We start from the raw sequence: 17,497 nt of genomic DNA, 5'->3' as shown, positions 1-17,497 counted from the left end.
TTCTATCTTCCGCTCTTACCTGGTCAAGCAAACAGATTGATAATTTCATGTTTAAAGCAATCAAATGCCTGTGGAAAACCAACGCAGATAGAAAAGGTTTACGTTTGTTAAGGCTGGACCTTATCTGTTCACCCAAAATGCATGGTGGGCTCAATGTCCTTAACATTTATTATCATATATTGGCAAGGAAAGCCACTCTTCTACCTGCATTTATAGAGCAAGTCAAGCCATGAGCACGCATGCTGGGAGCTCTGTGCTCTAACATGCAAACAGATGCATATGGACATTGGAGCATTGATTATGATGATATAATCTTCCAGTCTTTGCGCCAATCTCTTTATGATTGCCATAGACTACAAGAGATGGACCAGCCGCAGTTAGACTTGTTTTTCCACTGTTTCTCATTTTAAATAAGTTTTCCTCACTTTTGAGGGCTTCTTTCCTTGTACAAGAAAGTAATAGAGCACTGGTTTTTACCAAAAAAAAAATGTGTGTGTGAGGGGGGGGGGGGGGGGGGGGGGGGGGGGGGGGGGCGCTTTTTCATAGCATCTTCCTCGATACACACCTCTTCCTTTTCATCAGCTCTCTCAGTTTCTAGGGCATACAAGTTTCTTTTGCTGCCCCCCCCCCCCCCCCCCCCCCCCCACACACCCCCCCCACACCCCCTTCTTGGATTGATGAGCATGAGAATCATCTTTGGAAGATGTCTAAATCCTAGCCTTGGTGGAGAGAAGCATTGGGAAGTATATGGATGAGCAAATTGCCTTTGAAGCAATGACTGTTTCCATGGAGATGCATTATGGGTGTTTTTTCCGGTGGGGATTCTTTTGGCACATAGACACATTGCTTCAGCCTCTTGTAGGCGATGCTCTCACCCATATGAGACGGTGCCCCATCTTCTGTGGTATTGCTCCCACTCTCGAGTCCTCCTGGACAGATTGTCAAGGGGCCAACGGGCATGATTTCCAAGCAACCTTTTTGGGAAACAGTTTTGGCTTTTTTGGTTGACTCTCTTCTACATTGCCACCTTATGCAGTCTTCTTGGATTGGACGAGATTCTAGGCGGTGTGTGGACAAAAATAGAGGCTGATGATATGTACATACTGTGCAGAGTACTGAGAGTTTCAGGAAAAAATGTAATCAGTTTGGGTCAGCTTTGAGTTTGGGTTGAGATTAAATCTGTCGAGCAGAAGGAGTGGAGGCATAACCATCAGGCCTTGCATCATTCACATGATGTGGAGAATTTATTATTTTTGTTAGCAAACCTTCGGGTGTATGTGTGCGTGCCCCAAAAGTAAAATGGGCACTTGTAAGTTGTATTCGAAGGTGTGCATGGGCATGAGGGCAATTAATTATTGAGGGGGCCAATGTTATATGTGTATGAAAGGTGAAAATGTCCAAGGTTTAAGGAGATTCGAGAAGGTGGCTACGTGTATGCATGGCAACGAAGGAGATGGCGCAAGAGCATTCGACGGAAGAAGGATGCCGATTTGGGCCAGGATGGCGGGTTCTTCCAGAACGAGGGCACGACGGCTGGCAAAGAGGAGAGCGTGTACGTCAACAAAGAGAGGCGGGGAACTGCAGAGTGCAGCGAAGGAGAGAGAGTAAGACTCCGACTGTAAGCAAAAAGGAGAGCACGTCAGTAGCGGAGCCGTGGAGGAAAGGAACGCCGACTGCAGTAGGCAGAGAGAGTGAGGGAAAATGTCGACTGCTCTGCAGGATGAGTAGTGAGAGAAGTGGCTGGTAGCGCAGCAGAGGAGGATAGAGGGTGACGTCCACTGCAGAAAACATAGAAAGAGAGAAGGGCATCAACTGCAGGGGAGCAAAGAAAGAGACAGAGTGGGAACTGCAGAGAACCTACGAAGAGAGCAAGACCCCGACTGTGGAAGAAGAGGCAAGAAGATGTCATATTTTTTTCAGCAATCTCATGGGCTAAACGTCAGCAGCAGTGAACCAGACGTAGCAAAAGGGACTCGAAGGTAGATCACCATTCAAGAACACAAAGGATGAAGTTTTATGCAGTTCTTGCCGAGAAGTAGAAGTAGATGCTGCTCATTTTGTTCTAGTGAGTGAAGCGAAGAGGTCATGAGGATCCTGATTTTATGAGAGAGAGAGAGAGAGTTGAGGATGTCATGTAATAGAGAACCCATGTAGCTACAAGTTGCGGCTCATATTGATATCCTTACTCAAGTGAACTCGAGAAGCTGCGGTGCTAAAGATGGTGGCTTACAATCTACTGTCGCTGGTGATCTGAACGGGAAAACTATGATGCTACTAAGGGAGAATAAACACTTATGGTGAAGTTTTTTTCTGTGAGGACCATGAAGTTCCGGAATGTTTCGGTTCGTCCATGAGTTTCCTCATTCCTTGGTGCCTTTAGTCACAGTCCTAAAATATAAAGTCTTGTAAATCTAAATAAGCTTTGAGGGTAGCCCACCACAGATATGTATCTTGTTCTGGAGCTTGGTCCAAATATTCATGAACTGTATTTTGAAGATCCTTCAATGTTTGAGATTGTATACTCTAATAGTGATGCAGGGTACTGGTCAGTTGTAATTTACATAGATGAAAGGGAGTGGGCAGATTATGAGTGGGTGTTAGAAGAGGATGGTTCTGAGGATATAATGGATATCCAACTTTGTAGAGACGAAGACTTGTTCTGAAATAAAGTTTTGTTTATGCTCTTGGGTCTAGTGTTCTGGGTGTGTTTGTACCAGTGTGTGGAAGTGTGACACTCTATAAAGGCATATACAGCTATACCGCTTCCATGTCATCACTTTTTGGTGCCTCCACAGAGGAAGAAATTTCCTTCGGTTTGTGAAAGAAGACAAGGGCTTGTGTGAAGAAAGATTTGGAATATGGCTCAAGATTTTCCAGAGTATTGGGGATTGCCACAGGAGAGTGCAATCAGGTTTCTGGAGAAGATGGAGTTTACAGCCTTAATGAAAGACAGGGCAACCCCGAAGATCCTTTCTCAGATTTTGACTTATTGCTTACAGGGTGATGCAAAAGCATGGCTACAGATGTTTGTGACTACACACAGGAATGCTCATCAACAGGATCCTGAGTACCGTGTAGCCAGAGCTGCATTTTTGGCACAGTTTGCCCGTGTAAGAAGTCCGAATGATGTATGGAAGGAGTTGTGTAAAATTCAGCAGAAGGATGGTCAGGATGTGGATCAGTATCTGATAGAGTTTGGTAGACTGTGGAGTCTATGGTGTGAGGCTTTGATTCCTGAAGTATCCCCGCAGATGATAAAGAGAGACCGGTTTGTGGCTGGTCTGGAGCCAACCCTCCGTCTGAAGGTGGAGATGAAGAACCTGGATAGCTTTGAGGAGGTTGTCAGAGTTGCTCGAGAGAAGGAGTGGAAGGTGAAGCGTCTGAGGCAGATGGGAATACAGGAAGAGCCAAAGAAATTTGTGAAGATGTCAGAGATTGAGAGTATGCATCCTGAAAGAGAAGCTGCTGTTGTTCCTGAACAAGAGGATACTTTGAAAAAAGACATTCATGATGCAGTGGAACTCATGAAGTCATTAAGTTTGAATTGGATGGAAGCAAGTGGAAGGGGAAGAAGCCGAGGTGCTCCAAATAATAAAAGAGACACTATGCCAACAGGTGAAGGAAATATGGGAGGATCAGGGAGAGGACGGGGCTATTATTTGAGCAATGTCCAATGCTGGAACTGCGGGGAGCGGGGACACATCAGCTCTCAATGTGATAAACCGCCCAGGACAGGTGGTGGAATGTATCCCGTGATGCAAAGAACTAATGATAGATCAGGAGATCACAGTGTTGAGGTAAAAGATCTAAATCAGCCCTCTACCAGTGGAGTTAAATGGGAAGATAAAGGGAAGGGACCGGCTCTTAGCTTGATAGGAGTGGAGACCATCCCAGAGATCATGCCTGTGGCCAAGAGGACAAGAAGTACAATGGGGGAAGCTGAACCGTCTTCTAAGAAAGGAAAACATGTCCAATTTGACATAAGCCCTCAATCAGAGAAGAAGAAAAGGAAGCCAAGAAGACGCTACAAAACTTCAGATTTGCGCATTGGTCAAGGTCAAGAGGAATACACCCTGATGGGAGACTTAAAGGGAAGGACAGCCAATATAACTTTCGCCCAATTGCTTGGATTGTGTCCGAAGCTCAAGAGAGAGTGGAAGAGGTTGGCAAATCCAAGGAAAACAAATGAATAGGAGCCCACACAGGGTGAAATGGAGTTGATGTCTGTGGAAGACCTTCCTGATATCTGTCCATCAGTTGATGCTTGGTGTGGAGGTGTGAGTGTTGGAGAGGCATATGTAGATGGCGGTGCACAAATCAGTGTAATGACTCAGTCCTGCATGGAGAGATTGGGGTTAAAGCTGAATGCTAGTTCAGATTTTAGACTCCGTTTGGCAAATCATGCAAAAGTGAAGTGTTTGGGTATATGTACAGGAGTACCAATGACTGCTTTTGGTGTGATTTGCAGCATAAACTGCCATATTATGCCGGCTGGTTTAGGAGCTTATCCACTAATTTTAGGCAGGCCTTGGCTCAGACAGGTGGGTGCCATCCAAAATTGGAGAAGGGGGACTATAACCGTACATAACAAGAGAGGAAGAGCCAAGAAGTTCAATATGAGTAGCAAGCTGGAAATGAAAAGTGAACCTGAAGAAACAAGTGCTGATGAGTATACAGATAGTGAGACTGAGGAAGAAAGTTCTACTTCTGATGATGAGGGTCAGATATCATTTTTAGTGAAAGAAGAAAATGAGCATGTAATGCTAACTGAAGAGATGTTAAAGGAGGAAGAAGAGAGTAGATGCAGCCTCCATCACCCAGTGCAGAGAGAGAGAAGCAGTTACAGGGTATGCCGAATCCCAGAATGCAGCCAGTGGAAAAAGAGGAGTATATGAAGGTAATACATAAATTTCCAGATTTGTTCATTACCTCATATGAAGAGATCCGAGGATTCAAATGTGAACCAATGCCTATAGTATTGAAAAAGGGTGTGAAGCCAGTGTTTCAGAAGCTGAGAAGAATAAATAGAGAGCTATTGCCTGTGTTGAAAGAGGAGCTGAGTAAATTGTTAAAAGCAGGGTTAATTTATCCAGTAGATCACTCAGATTGGGCAAATCCAGTGGTCATTACTCCAAAACATACAGGTGGGTGGAGAGTCTATATCGATTACAAGCCTCTGAATGCTGCAACAAAAAGCAACCACTATCCTCTGCCATTTATTGATGATATTTTGGACAAGGTGGCTGGGTATGAGAGGTATAGTGTATGCGATGGCTTCTCTGGGTATTTTCAGATCTCAATTGCTGAGAAAGACCAGGTTAAAACCACTATCATTACGCCGTGGGGTTACTTTTGTTACCGAGTAGTACCATTTGGTTTGAAAAATGCACCCTCATGGTATCAAAAGAATACTGATAGAATACTTGCACCTCTTACAGATGATTTTGTGAGATATATGTGTATATAGTTCTCAAAAGGAGCATGGTGATAAATTGGAGCAAGTATTTTCTAGAATGGATGATGCAGGTGGACATCTGAATCCTAAAGTGTCATTTAGGATGTTCAAAAGTGAAGCTGTTGGGACACACGATATCTCAAAATGGAATTGAACCTGATCCAAAGAAGATAAAAGCTCTTATCTTATTATCTGCACCATCAACATCCAGGCTGCAGACTTTTGTCCAGAAGGTAAAATATATGGCAAGATTTATTCATTTAATATCTCGATTGCTTTATCCTCTTCAACAGGCCATGAAGAAAGAAGCATTGCAATGGAATGAAGAATGCGAGGAAGTGTTTGAGAAAGTGAAAGAGGTATTGGGAGGTATTTCCAATGTAAAAGCCCCAAATTTCTCTCAGGTCTTTTATGTGAATCCATCTTTTGGTCCGGATGTGGTTGGAGCAATCTTAATGCAGAGAGGAGATGAGTCCAAATACATGAGACCTGTATATTATGCAAGTAGGGTGAAGACGGAAGCAGAGAGGAAATATACAGAGGCTGAACTGGTTTTGTCAAGTCTGGTATATGCTTGCAGGAAGTTCAGGTCATATCTCCTGATGAGACCGTTTGTGGTTCTGACAAACTATACTCTTCTCCCTCAGCTGGTGAATGGTACTTCGCTCTCAAAAGGTATGATGCGATGGTTAGTGGAGCTTCAAGAATATGATTTCTCATTTTTGATTGAAGATACTTGCAAGGCAACTCTAGCAGATCTCCTAATATATAAGGAAGGCCCAATCCTGGTGAAGGAAGTGGATTCAAAGATAGAAAAAGAGGAACAAATTATCATTCCCGGAGCTCATGTTTTATTCTTTGATGGTTCATATAAGAGGAGTATACATAAGGCCACCGGGGGTTATATAATCCAGGATTCAGAAGGCGGGCTGATTCTAAAGGATGGGATACATCTGGAAGCTGAAAGTAATAATGAGGCTGAATACGCAGCATTGTTTCAGGGGCTGCAGGCTGCTCTCGAACATAAAATTTAGAAGCTAATCATAAAAGGAGATTCCCTATTAGTAATAAAGCAGGTCTTGGGTAGCTGGCAAGCAAAGAATCCGAGATTAAAAAGGTGTTTGGCTGATGTTAGGAGGCTGCTGCATCAATTTACAGCATGGAGTATTCAACATGTGCGGCGGGAGGACAATCATATTGCACATGAGTTAGTCCAGGAGGTAATTGATCAGGATCTGGTAATTGCAAAAATTGAAGAGCCATTATACAGAGGGAGAGAATACCTGTCTAAGGTGGTGGATTACTTACTCTCAGGTCGCTTGCCTGAAGAGCTCAAAAAAGGCCAAAAATATCATTTTATCAAAAAGAGTAAGCATTATGTCATGATTGGGGATGAATTATATATGCAAGGGGTTGATTAGATATTGAGAAGAATTCCCTGGAGGGAAGAAATATATTATATTTTATTTTCAAATCATGAGGGACATTTAAGATCACCTTGCAGAAAATATTACTGGAGGGTTATGTATGGCCTTCCATCCAGAAGGATATTCAGCACTGGTGCAGATCTTGCCATGAGTGCCAGAGAATGGAGAAAAGAATCTTAAAAATGGAGCCAAGAAATATCATGCTGGTTTATGACATTTTTGAGAGATGGGGGGTGGATGCAGTTGGACCACTTCCCAGGACGACCATAGGAAAGTGTTATATGCTTACTGCGGTGGATTACCTATCAAAATGGGCAGAAGTGAAGGCAGTGAAGAGAGTAGATGTGGCTGATTTTGTGTATGAATATATATGCTGCAGATTTGGTATTCCTCTGGAGATATTATCAGATAATGGTCCTGAATTTCGAGGAGGGGTAGTTGACCACTTATGCAGAAGATTAAACATCAACCACAAGTATACCACTCCTTATCACCCTCAATGCAATGGCTTGAATGAAAGATTCAATGGTGAATTTAAGCTGATGATGACCAAAATGACAGAAAGCCATGTCAAAAATTGGGATGTAGAGATGAATCGTGTATTATGGGCATACAGAGTTGCAGTGAAATCTAGTACACAACTCTCACCATTTCATTTAGTTTATGGGAAAGAAGCACTCATGCCTATTGATGTAGAAATTCCAGCTTTGAAGTTTCTGATTGACGAAGGACATGAACCTATTAACTGTTACAGAGAAAGATTGCTGGCCTTGCAAACAGTCCAATTAGACAGAGAGCTAGCCTTTGATCACTATGCTGCTATACAATTGAAAAGACAAGAAAAAGAGAATGAGGAGGTGAAGCAGAAAGAAATTGAAGAAGGTGATCTGGTTCTCAGGTATAACAGCAAGCTGGACAGTACATTTCATACTGCATTCCAGACAAAGTGGGAAGGACCGTTCAAAGTTGAAAAAAAGTTTGATAATGGAAGCTATCAGCTTACCGATTTAGATGGAAAGAAGCATAAAAGAAGGGTGAATGGTTTGCGACTAAAGAAGTATTTTGCTCGATTGATGTTAGCCTTGAAAGAAGAAGACCAGAAAGTTTGTAATGCATGTCAGGAGGTTGTAGAGAGCAGAGAGGAAGATCTGGATATTACATCCCTGTTTGTACAGCTGCTGGACATGCATGTCTCAGCAGAAAAAGGGGGTTGCTAAATATGTGTGGACAAAAATAGAGGCTGATGATATGTACATACTGTGCAGAGTACTGAGAGTTTCAGGAAAAAATGTAATCAGTTTGGGTCAGCTTTGAGTTTGGGTTGAGATTAAATCTGCCGAGCAGAAGGAGTAGAGGCATAACCATCAGGCCTTGCATCATTCACATGATATGGAGAATTTATTATTTTTGTTAGCAAACCTTCGGGTGTATGTGTGCGTGCCCCAAAAGTAAAATGGGCACTTGTAAGTTGTATTCGAAGGTGTGCATGGGCATGAGGGCAATTAATTATTGAGGGGGCCAATGTTATATGTGTATGAAAGGTGAAAATGTCCAAGGTTTAAGGAGATTCGAGAAGGTGGCTACGTGTATGCATGGCAGCGAAGGAGATGGCGCAAGAGCATTCGACGGAAGAAGGATGCCGATTTGGGCCAGGATGGCGGGTTCTTCCAGAACGAGGCCACGACGGCTGGCAAAGAGAAGAGCGTGTACGTCAACAAAGAGAGGCGGGGAACTGCATAGTGCAGCGAAGGAGAGAGAGGAAGACTCCGACTGTAAGCAAAAAGGAGAGCACGTCAATAGCGGAGCCATGGAGAAAAGAAACGCCGACTGCAGTAGGCAAAGATGCTTCCTATGCATTGGGAATGCATCATAGGTCTATATGGAAGAAAATTGCTGATTTATTACATCCTTTTCTACCTGTTCCTCTTGTGGCTGACACAGACAGGCTTACGGATTGGCAATTGCAACCCTCTGCTACATGCACTCATCCTGTTCCTCTTCCCGCCTTAACCTCCATCAAAGCTTACAGGCTTCTTCAGCCTGCTCCATGGATTCAGCAACATGCTAATTCTCTGTGGCATATAAGGAAGCCCCTCTCATGGTGGCGGAAGAATCTCGAGATGTTTTGGAAGTGTAAAATGCCATTGAAACAAATACTTTTTCTTTGGAGATGTATGACAGGCACATTGTCAGTGGGGGTCACACTTGCTAAACGTCGCATTGCACCATCCACATGTTTAAGATGTTAGGCTCCTTCAAAGACTGTTCTTCATTTGCTTTGGCATTGCCCGTGTTCTAGGATCCTCCTCAGGAGAATTTCAGATTATCTTCAGCTCCGTTTCCCAAGTCACAGATTTGGGAAACATTTTTGGCTCTTTGGCAGATTTATGAGGTCTTTGTCTCAATACTCACTATTTCTCTCTTGGGTGAGATATTGGGCTCTTTGGACAATCTGGAGTGAGCATAATTTGGCATACTTGGGTCGGCAGATTCACAAGTCATATGAATCATTCCGAGCCTCATTGCGGCAATCCTTATATGATGCCTGCCATAAGGGTGATATGGATGCTTCTTGCATAGAGCTTTTCTTTTTATGTTTCTGATCTTTGGGATACTCTCCATTTCGGAGACCTCCCATCATGTAAATTTATGAGCATATAAATATACTGCACTGGATATTACCAAAAAAAAAAGTGTGTGTAGATGAGTACCTGGATAGGTGTGTCTGTAGAATCCATGTCAAAGTCAAATCCAGTGGGCGCCCCATAACCGTCATACAAAGTACCTGTAAAAATCTAAACTGCCAAAGATGCATGTCAACCTATACCTGTACAGTGTTGTGCATATAATAACATAACATAGTGCATCTCTATGAACACTATCTATTCATGACAAACACTTCATAAGATGAATAGTATGACCAACATAACCACCTGAGCAGAGCTGCCCAGAGTTTTAGAAGCCTGCCAAACCATCTCCAATGTCTTCTCACTAAGACGCTTCATTTTGTCTTGATAATCAATCCTTGCAAAATAAAGAGCATCAAATCCCAGCTGCAAAACATGTCAATATATGCAAAAATTAAAACCTTTTTCTTTTGAAGATTTCTCCTAACAAATAACCTATGCAATCACCCAAAAAGATAACCTAGGAGAGGACATCCAAGTTTTTTCAGCCCAACACATCACTACCTCGCACAACAGCAGAGTCACACTGCCAGAGTAACATAGAAAGGAATCGGGTCAAGGCCTTGAAGTACAAATAGCAATGCCTTGAGGAAGACAAGCAGAGTTTGCCTCGATAAGTAGAAATCCATGCCAAAATTCCTCAACCAATGAGTCATGAAGCCAACCTAGGATATTAAAGGTACTTGTTGGACAAAAATAAGACAGCAAGCAATAGTGCTTTTGTGAAGCATGTGGAGGAAACAGAAGTAAACTCGATAGATCTTGCTATGTCATACCTATTTTCTTAAGGGCTTTTGAGAGGAGATGAGACACACATAGTTTTGCTAGAATCATTCCTCAGAAGAAGAAAAGGCAAATCATACGCCAACCCCAAGGGGACGGCCAAAGCCCCTGGTAGATGATGATACAGTTGGCATACAATTCATCCTACTCAACAAAAGCACAAAACTTGCCATGGTATGTTTATAACAGCTCCTTCTCGGTCATGTGCATGCTCCGAGCCCACCCCCCCCACCCCCCCCGGCTCGCCGCGCCTCCTTTGCTGCCCCCCTCCCAATTCTCTGCCCGCCACGTCTCAACGCAGTCCTCCCCTGGTTTTTTGTTTAGTTTTTTGCATTCCGTTCTTTTGTCGTCCCCCTCGTCGCTGCCTGCCGCCCCCTCCCCCCCCCCTCCCCTCTTCTATTTTCTTACTCTCTTTGTTTCCTCGCCCCTCTCCTCCCTCCCCTCCCGTGCAGGTTGATGCTTCCAGACTTCTAGGGTTTTTAGTTTATTCAGCAAGCTTCGCTTCATTCTAGCCTTCTTGCTTCGCTTCATTCTAGCCTTCACCCTCAGGAGGACTCCAGGGCAGCTGCTCCATCATCCCCGACCAAAGCCGCCATTGCTTGCATTTCCTTCTCCGAAGCGGATCTACAGGTTCTTTCCACAACTGTTACCTCACTTGAGGCCTCCACCCTAGTATGCAAAATTGTTGGTAGCCACCCCGCGCACGGACAACTCAGGGATCTTTTTCAGGCCAGCCTCATTGGCAAACCTATAAAGATCACCAATATTCACCCTTTGGGGCGCGGATACTATCAGGTGGAGTTCGACTCGCCATTGACGTCAGACCGAGTCATGCAGCTGAGTCCCCTTGCACTGCGTATGGCTTAGGCCTTCTTTGCTCTCGGTGGCAGCACCACTTCGATCCTGCGTCCTACCCATCGGCTGGCGTTTTGGGCTTCCCAGGCCTTAGGAAGGAGTACCTTCCTCTTCTCCCAAACAATGATTGGTGGTGGCATCGAGAGCGTGATGGAGTCCCCCCCGCTACCGTTGCCTTGCCCCTCGCGAGGGTAGCTAGGATTCTATCCCTTCGTATCTGTGTGGCCTCGCCGTAGTCAGTACCGCATTGTATTTCTATTCCTAGCCTCCGAGGGGACCCCATACAGCAGCATGGGGAGTATTCTGGCCTCCTAGGCCAATGTTTCATTTGCAAATAGATGGGTCACTTAGCTAGAGCTTGCCCTCGGTGGCAATACAGGAGACCGCCTCCGGTGGTTCCCCCCCCCCCCCCCCCCCCCCCCCCCCTGGTTCTCGTGCTGACCCTCACCAGGGGGTAGGGAGAGAGGTAGGCCCTCACGCAACAGCAAAGCACCAAGCCCCAACAGACGGTGAGTGGCGGATGATTGGACCGTGCTCGGTGGACCGTGCTCGGGGGCCATCAGACAACCACTAGAGCCGAGTGCCGCTGCTGAGCGCGCCAGGCTAGGTCTCAGGAGGATTCGGTTCTATCAGAGAACCGTTACGAGCATTTATTCTAGCACTTTCCTGATGGTGACGTGCCCTCTCCAATCCTGGAGCGGGCCCCTCCGACGCCACCAGTATGGTGCCGATCTGTGGGATCATGCCACGTCCACTCTCTAGGGTCCCACTGCAACCGCGTGAGAGGTCGGCACTCCCAAATCCATAACCGCCAAAATCTCTCCCTGGCCACCTTGGCCGGTGCTGGATCTATGTGCCATGCACGTGCCCGAAAAACCAATCACCCTCACCCTCTGCAAGGTGCAGCCTCTGAAATCCTCCAAGGGGTGCTCTAATCTCTCTAATCTGCCATGTAATCCAATAGAAAAAGTGAGCAGACAACTGCCCTCATCTGCTCAATAGACCACCACAAGAATATCGTGTCTAGTGAACATGCCTAGCCATATTGGGGGGGTCGTGTCTGGAATAGGAGTCAGCCACTCTGGACGAACAACTGAGTCAATGTCGATGCTGAGCCTGTCTCTAACCCGGATCCCTGTCAGGCCTCTCTCCTCCTCCTCTCGAGGTAACTGCCTGTGTGCAACCCAATCTCCAAGACCTGGCTGGTCCCATGCTCAAGGCGCCCCAGGATATGCGTGGTCGGGACCCTAGCATGTGGCCACTGGGTGAACGGATCAGGGGGTTCTATATCAAAGGCTGCCAAAGCTGCTCCCCTGAGGCCACTGGAACAATCTGTTTGAGGGCTCGATCCCAAGCACAAAGTAGACTAGCTACGAATCTATCCTCAAAGGCAGGACTAAAACCATGGGCTCGCAGAGGAAATCCTTCCAAGGTTCACCACCGGGTTGGAGTCCTCTGATAATCAACTTGCCCAACAGGGCACGGCTCTGTATAGCTGGATCAATGAGACCTAGCCCCCCTCTGCTACGTGGGTGAATGATCACTCTCCATGCCACCTTGGCCCTGGCTGGCCTCCCATCACTTCCGGCCCACAAGAAGTTCCGGATCAAACGCTGTACCTGGCCAATACAAGCCCAAGAAAAGGCCCAGCACGAGGTGATGTACCACATGGTGGCAAGCAATACCTAGTTCGCCGCCACCACTCTGCCTACAAGGGATAGCCTCGCCGAGCTCCAGTATAGAAGCTTCTTCCGAATACTCAGAAGAAGCGGAGCGAGCTGCTGCTCAGGAGAGATATCAATGCCAACCTAGCAGCCAAGGTATCGAACTGGAGTGCCCCTTGAGATCCAGTGGAAAGCCTCAACTGGTCGCCAAGTCGGGGTGGGTGCTGAGCCTACCCAAAAACCACACGACTTGTGCCAGTTGACCTGTGATCCTAATGCACGACAAAAAAACTCTATCGACTCCGCAAATCTCTGGAGATTCCTAGCATCTACAACAAGGTAGGCTGCTCTGTCGTCTGCAAACTCTGAGTACAACAGCTCCTCCTGCGTGCAGAGGGGAAGACGCAATCCCTGAAGTCCGGTCTCCTGTGCGGAGAGAAAACTACTCATGGCCTTGGTGACAAATAGAAAGAGGTACGGTGCCGAGGACAGCCCTGTCAAGCCGAGCAGGAAAGAGGGAATCTGTCGCCTCGAGCTCCCTGGATGAGAACCTAATTGTGAGATGTTGAATAAAGTCCTGAGACTCCGCGAATCCACTCCACCATCCGGCTCATAGTGCCCTCTAGAAAGCTCCAATCCATCCTATCATAAGCTTTCTCAAAGTCAAGGAGTAGCACAATGAGGTCCTGCTGTCGCATCCTAGCCGAAGCTGTCGCCTCCCAAAAGGTAAAGATGTTGTCCAGAATACTCCGATCCTGAACAAAACCAGTTTGAGTGTCATGGATCGAGTCTGCGAGGGAAGGCTGAAGTCGCCCGCTGATGGCCTTGGCCAAAATCTTGTCGGCCATCCCTATGGGTCTTCACTACCGGATCTCCAATCTATCACCACCCTCCTTGGGAATCAAATGTATCAAGCCCTCTGTGAGCCTCTTTGGCATGGCACCTGTGAGCATAATCTCATTGAAGGCAACACAAAGGCCACCTTCCATGAGGTCCCAATGGTGAAGAAAGAAAGAAGCACGAAGCCCATCCGCCCCCGGGCATTTACCCCTGGGTAATGCCTTCATTGCCTCCGCCAGCTCCTCTGCAGTGAAAGGGGTCAATAGAGAGACAAAGTGTGAAAGTGGCAAATCCTGAAGACAACACTGCCGAGCAACTCCTTGCCTAACCATAATGGCCAAGCTCCTGTCAGTCCCCTCGAATCTCAGTTGAGGCCTAGACGTGCTTCCCTAACTTGCCAACAACTCTGACTAGATGAATCTGGGGGCCCTCAGCCTCCTAGAAGATCCTCTCACCTTTGCAACCTCTTCTTTGGGCAGACTCAAGTCTACTCAAACAATCTCTCCAACTGCCATCCATCTTGTACAGAAAAAAAGACCGGTACATCATCCTCCCTAGGCAAGGGGAGACCCATAACCTGAAGAGGAACACCTGTCCCAGAAAAAACCCCAAACCAAGAATGATGACGGTCTTCCAAGAAAGATCCAGTAATCCACTGGTTGGGAATGGCTGCGTCAATCTGTGCAATTCTCCGACTAGAGCCTCTCAAATGCTGCCTGAGATCCAATCTCTGTACCTTGGTGAGGCTCTGAAACCTCTTCCAAGCCAACACTGTGGGGCAAAGCGTCTCCCAGCCAGCCCAAAAAATGCATAGCTGCCCCAAGAGGCCTACCATGCACATCTAAGATCAAATCATTCCACAAAATGGGCTGCCGGTTAACTTCCTCCGCTGAACGCGGGGGGATGTGTACCAAAAAACTCCTCAGGCAGTCCTAGGCCCGTAGGAGGGACCTAACCAGGGGGGATGAAGGGGAGCGGTGAACTGCATCCGAAAAAATAAAGCGTGAGCTGAGAGTCCAGTCACCTCCGCAAACAGGGACACACTTCCTGATCTGATGCATGAGAAAGTCCTTCCACGGCTCAGAGCCTGGAAGAAAGCCCCTAACAACCAGCTTACATAGCAAAGCCTTACATTGCACCTCAGGGTCAATGATATTCAATCCCCCTTCTTGCTTAGGCCTGATAATGGTTTCCCAAGCAACTCTAGTCCTAGTGTGTGCATTTCCATCAAGCCCTGACCACAGAAAGTTCCGAATAAGGCGATGAAGCTGTCCAATGCAGCCGTTATGAAAAATCCAGCACGAAGCGATAAACCAAGTCGTGCCACCAAAGGTCTAGAGGCCAAGTTGAGCTTCCTCCTACTCCAGTGATGAAGTTTGCTTTTAATGCTTAAGTGCATTGGAGCAAACTGTTGTGCAGGGGAGATGTCAACACCCACCTAACAACCAAGGTATCTAGCAGAGCATCCTCTCTCAAAATCCAAGTAAAACCAACATCTGTACCCCAATCTGCAAGAGGAGAATCACTGATCCAAAAACCAACTGATTTATGCCAATTGATAGTAGCTCCTGCTGCCAAACAAAAGGCCTCCAAGGCTATCCGAAAAGCACATAAACAAGCATGTGAAGCCTCAAGGAACAACGCCGTATCATCTGCTAACTCAAAGTCCAATAACTCTTCCTCCGTACATAAAGGCAGCCTGAGACCCACAACACCACGGGCAGCCCGAAGAAACCTGCTCATAGCCTCAGCTACAATGAGGTACAGTAAAGGGGCGAGGGGACAACCCTGCCTCACTGAACGGGAAATCTCAAAACGCTCACCACGCCCCCCACAGGCTAAAACAGTGCTATGAGCCTCCCTGTATAGGCAAGACACACCTCTGATCAAGTTTTGGGAAAACCCCATGTGTGCCATAGTGCCCTCCAAAAAATCCCAATCCACTCTGTCATAAGCTTTTTCAAAATCAAGCAAAAGAATGGCAAGAGGCTGCTGACTAGCCTTGCCCATTCGACAGCTTCCCAGAAAGAAAAGATGTTATCAAATATACTCCTTCCTTGGAGGAACCCATTCTGGGTATCATGGATAGTCCTTTGGAGAATCGGCTGGAACCTTATACTCAAGGCTTTAGCTAAGAATTTATATGCAGATCCAAGGAGGGTGATGGGCCTCCATTGCTTGATGTCAGTCTTGTCCCCACTCTTGGGGATAAGGTGAATCAGCCCCTTTGTGAGATATGGAGGCATCATACCCGACACCCACATTTCCTGAAGGGCAACAATGATAGCATCTCCAATATGATCCCAAAAAAGAATAAAGAAGGCGGGAGAAAGACCATCATCCCCGGGACATGAACCACTGGAAAGAGCATGCAGTGCGTGAAGGAATTCACCTTCGAGAAAGGGGCATCCAGGGAAGAACACATAGCATCTGTAATGAGCCTGGGCATGCACTCCCAAACTTTCTGCCGTGCCACATCTCTCTGAGGGGAGGCCATCTCTGCAGTCAATCTTTGCAGTCAACAAAGACCGACAAAATTCTGAAGCAATATCCCTCACCTTATCAGGCTCAATCTGAACCTCACCCTGTGAATCCTACAAGTACCTCACAGAGTCCCTGCTATGGGAAGGCCTGTGTGCTGAAAAAAAACTCTTTGTTGCATCTGCCACCCATCTGAGTCCAAAAGGCCTCGTTCGCATGAAAGGCGAACCAGCCCTCCTATCCATGGCCAACTGCAGCTCTGCTCTGACTGTGGTCAAGAGGTCTGTAATCCAAGTCGCATGTGCATACTTTTCATGTTCCCTCTGAGAGCAGCAATCCTACGCCTAATAGCTCTCTCCTTGTCCGAAGCCTCCTTCTTCTTAGACAAGGCAATGCTATGATAATGATGGCTGGTCCTCTCAAGAGCTAGCGCAATATTATGACGAGAATCAGGACCGTCACAAGATCTCCATATCTCTCTGATCTCAAGGGAAATGTCAGCATCTAGATAAAAAGAGTCGGGGCTACAGATACGGGGAGAGGCCGAGCGAGCCCCAGGCTCCCTGAGACACAAAATGACAGGGCAATGATCAGATTTGGTGGTGCCAGGCATAATAGCAATGGTGCCTCCTCTGTCCAAGCACCAATCATCCACATAAAACCTGTCCAGACGTGCAAAGATGCTCTCATCCCCGCTCCTGCGGTTATGCCAAGAAAAAGATAAGAAATTTGGCCTTCTCTGGAAGTCATCCTCAGTAACAGCAAGGTGAAGCTGGTCCTTCAGAAGGCGCTTCCTACCACGGGTGGGAAGCCCTCCAAGGCCCTGAACATTCCATGAGACGATTCTCATGGAAGAGAAGAGGGTTTGACCCCCGATCTAAGAAGGCGATGGACAGCCTGAGGACGCCTCTCATAATGCTGGAGGACGGGAAAATCCACGAGGCAAAGTCCACTGACATGCCCTTGTCCGAGGCCCTGCACCGTGCCTACATATGTACAAGAAACCTATTCCTGCGGGGCATCAAGGGCAATGGCATCATGCTGAAAATCCTGCAATACATGATCCCCCCTATGCTGAACATCCTGCATATCGCCCCCTCCAAGTAGAGAGGACTCCACAAAGTCATCTTGATCTGAAATATTATCTCTGCAAAGATGCATCAGTTGACACATCCCTCTGACCAGAAACATCATCTATCTGTACATGATCCGAGGAAGCCTTCCCATCAATCGCACTAGGGGGGGCGGGTGTGAGAGACAGCACACCACACCTGGTGGATTGAAGGACGGGAAGGAACCAAGGGA

General features: G+C 46.7%; 1 protein-coding gene across 7 annotated transcripts in view; it reads right to left on the bottom strand.

Annotated features, from left to right (window-relative positions):
- The window catches only part of LOC147634562 (alpha-mannosidase At3g26720-like), a 169,805-nt gene that overhangs the window by 117,649 nt on the left and 34,659 nt on the right, over positions 1–17,497 (bottom strand). For 5 of the 7 annotated variants that reach the window (XM_086803669.1, XM_086803671.1, XM_086803672.1 and 2 more), the window contains 2 exons: positions 9,816–9,935; positions 9,594–9,677 (listed from right to left, as the gene is read on the bottom strand). The exons of 1 other annotated variant lie outside the window; for it this stretch is intronic. In XM_086803669.1, the coding sequence (XP_086659795.1) occupies positions 9,594–9,677; positions 9,816–9,935 (204 nt within the window). The remainder of the gene's footprint in view (positions 1–9,593; positions 9,678–9,815; positions 9,936–17,497) is intronic. One more of the 7 variants, XM_086803675.1, reaches the window with a different exon arrangement.

Source organism: Cibotium barometz, chromosome 10, assembly GCF_041138505.1.
Source record: "Cibotium barometz isolate CiBa-2024 chromosome 10, ASM4113850v1, whole genome shotgun sequence".
Classification (NCBI taxonomy): domain Eukaryota; kingdom Viridiplantae; phylum Streptophyta; class Polypodiopsida; order Cyatheales; family Cibotiaceae; genus Cibotium; species Cibotium barometz.
This window is presented reverse-complemented; position numbering and strand designations above follow the sequence as displayed.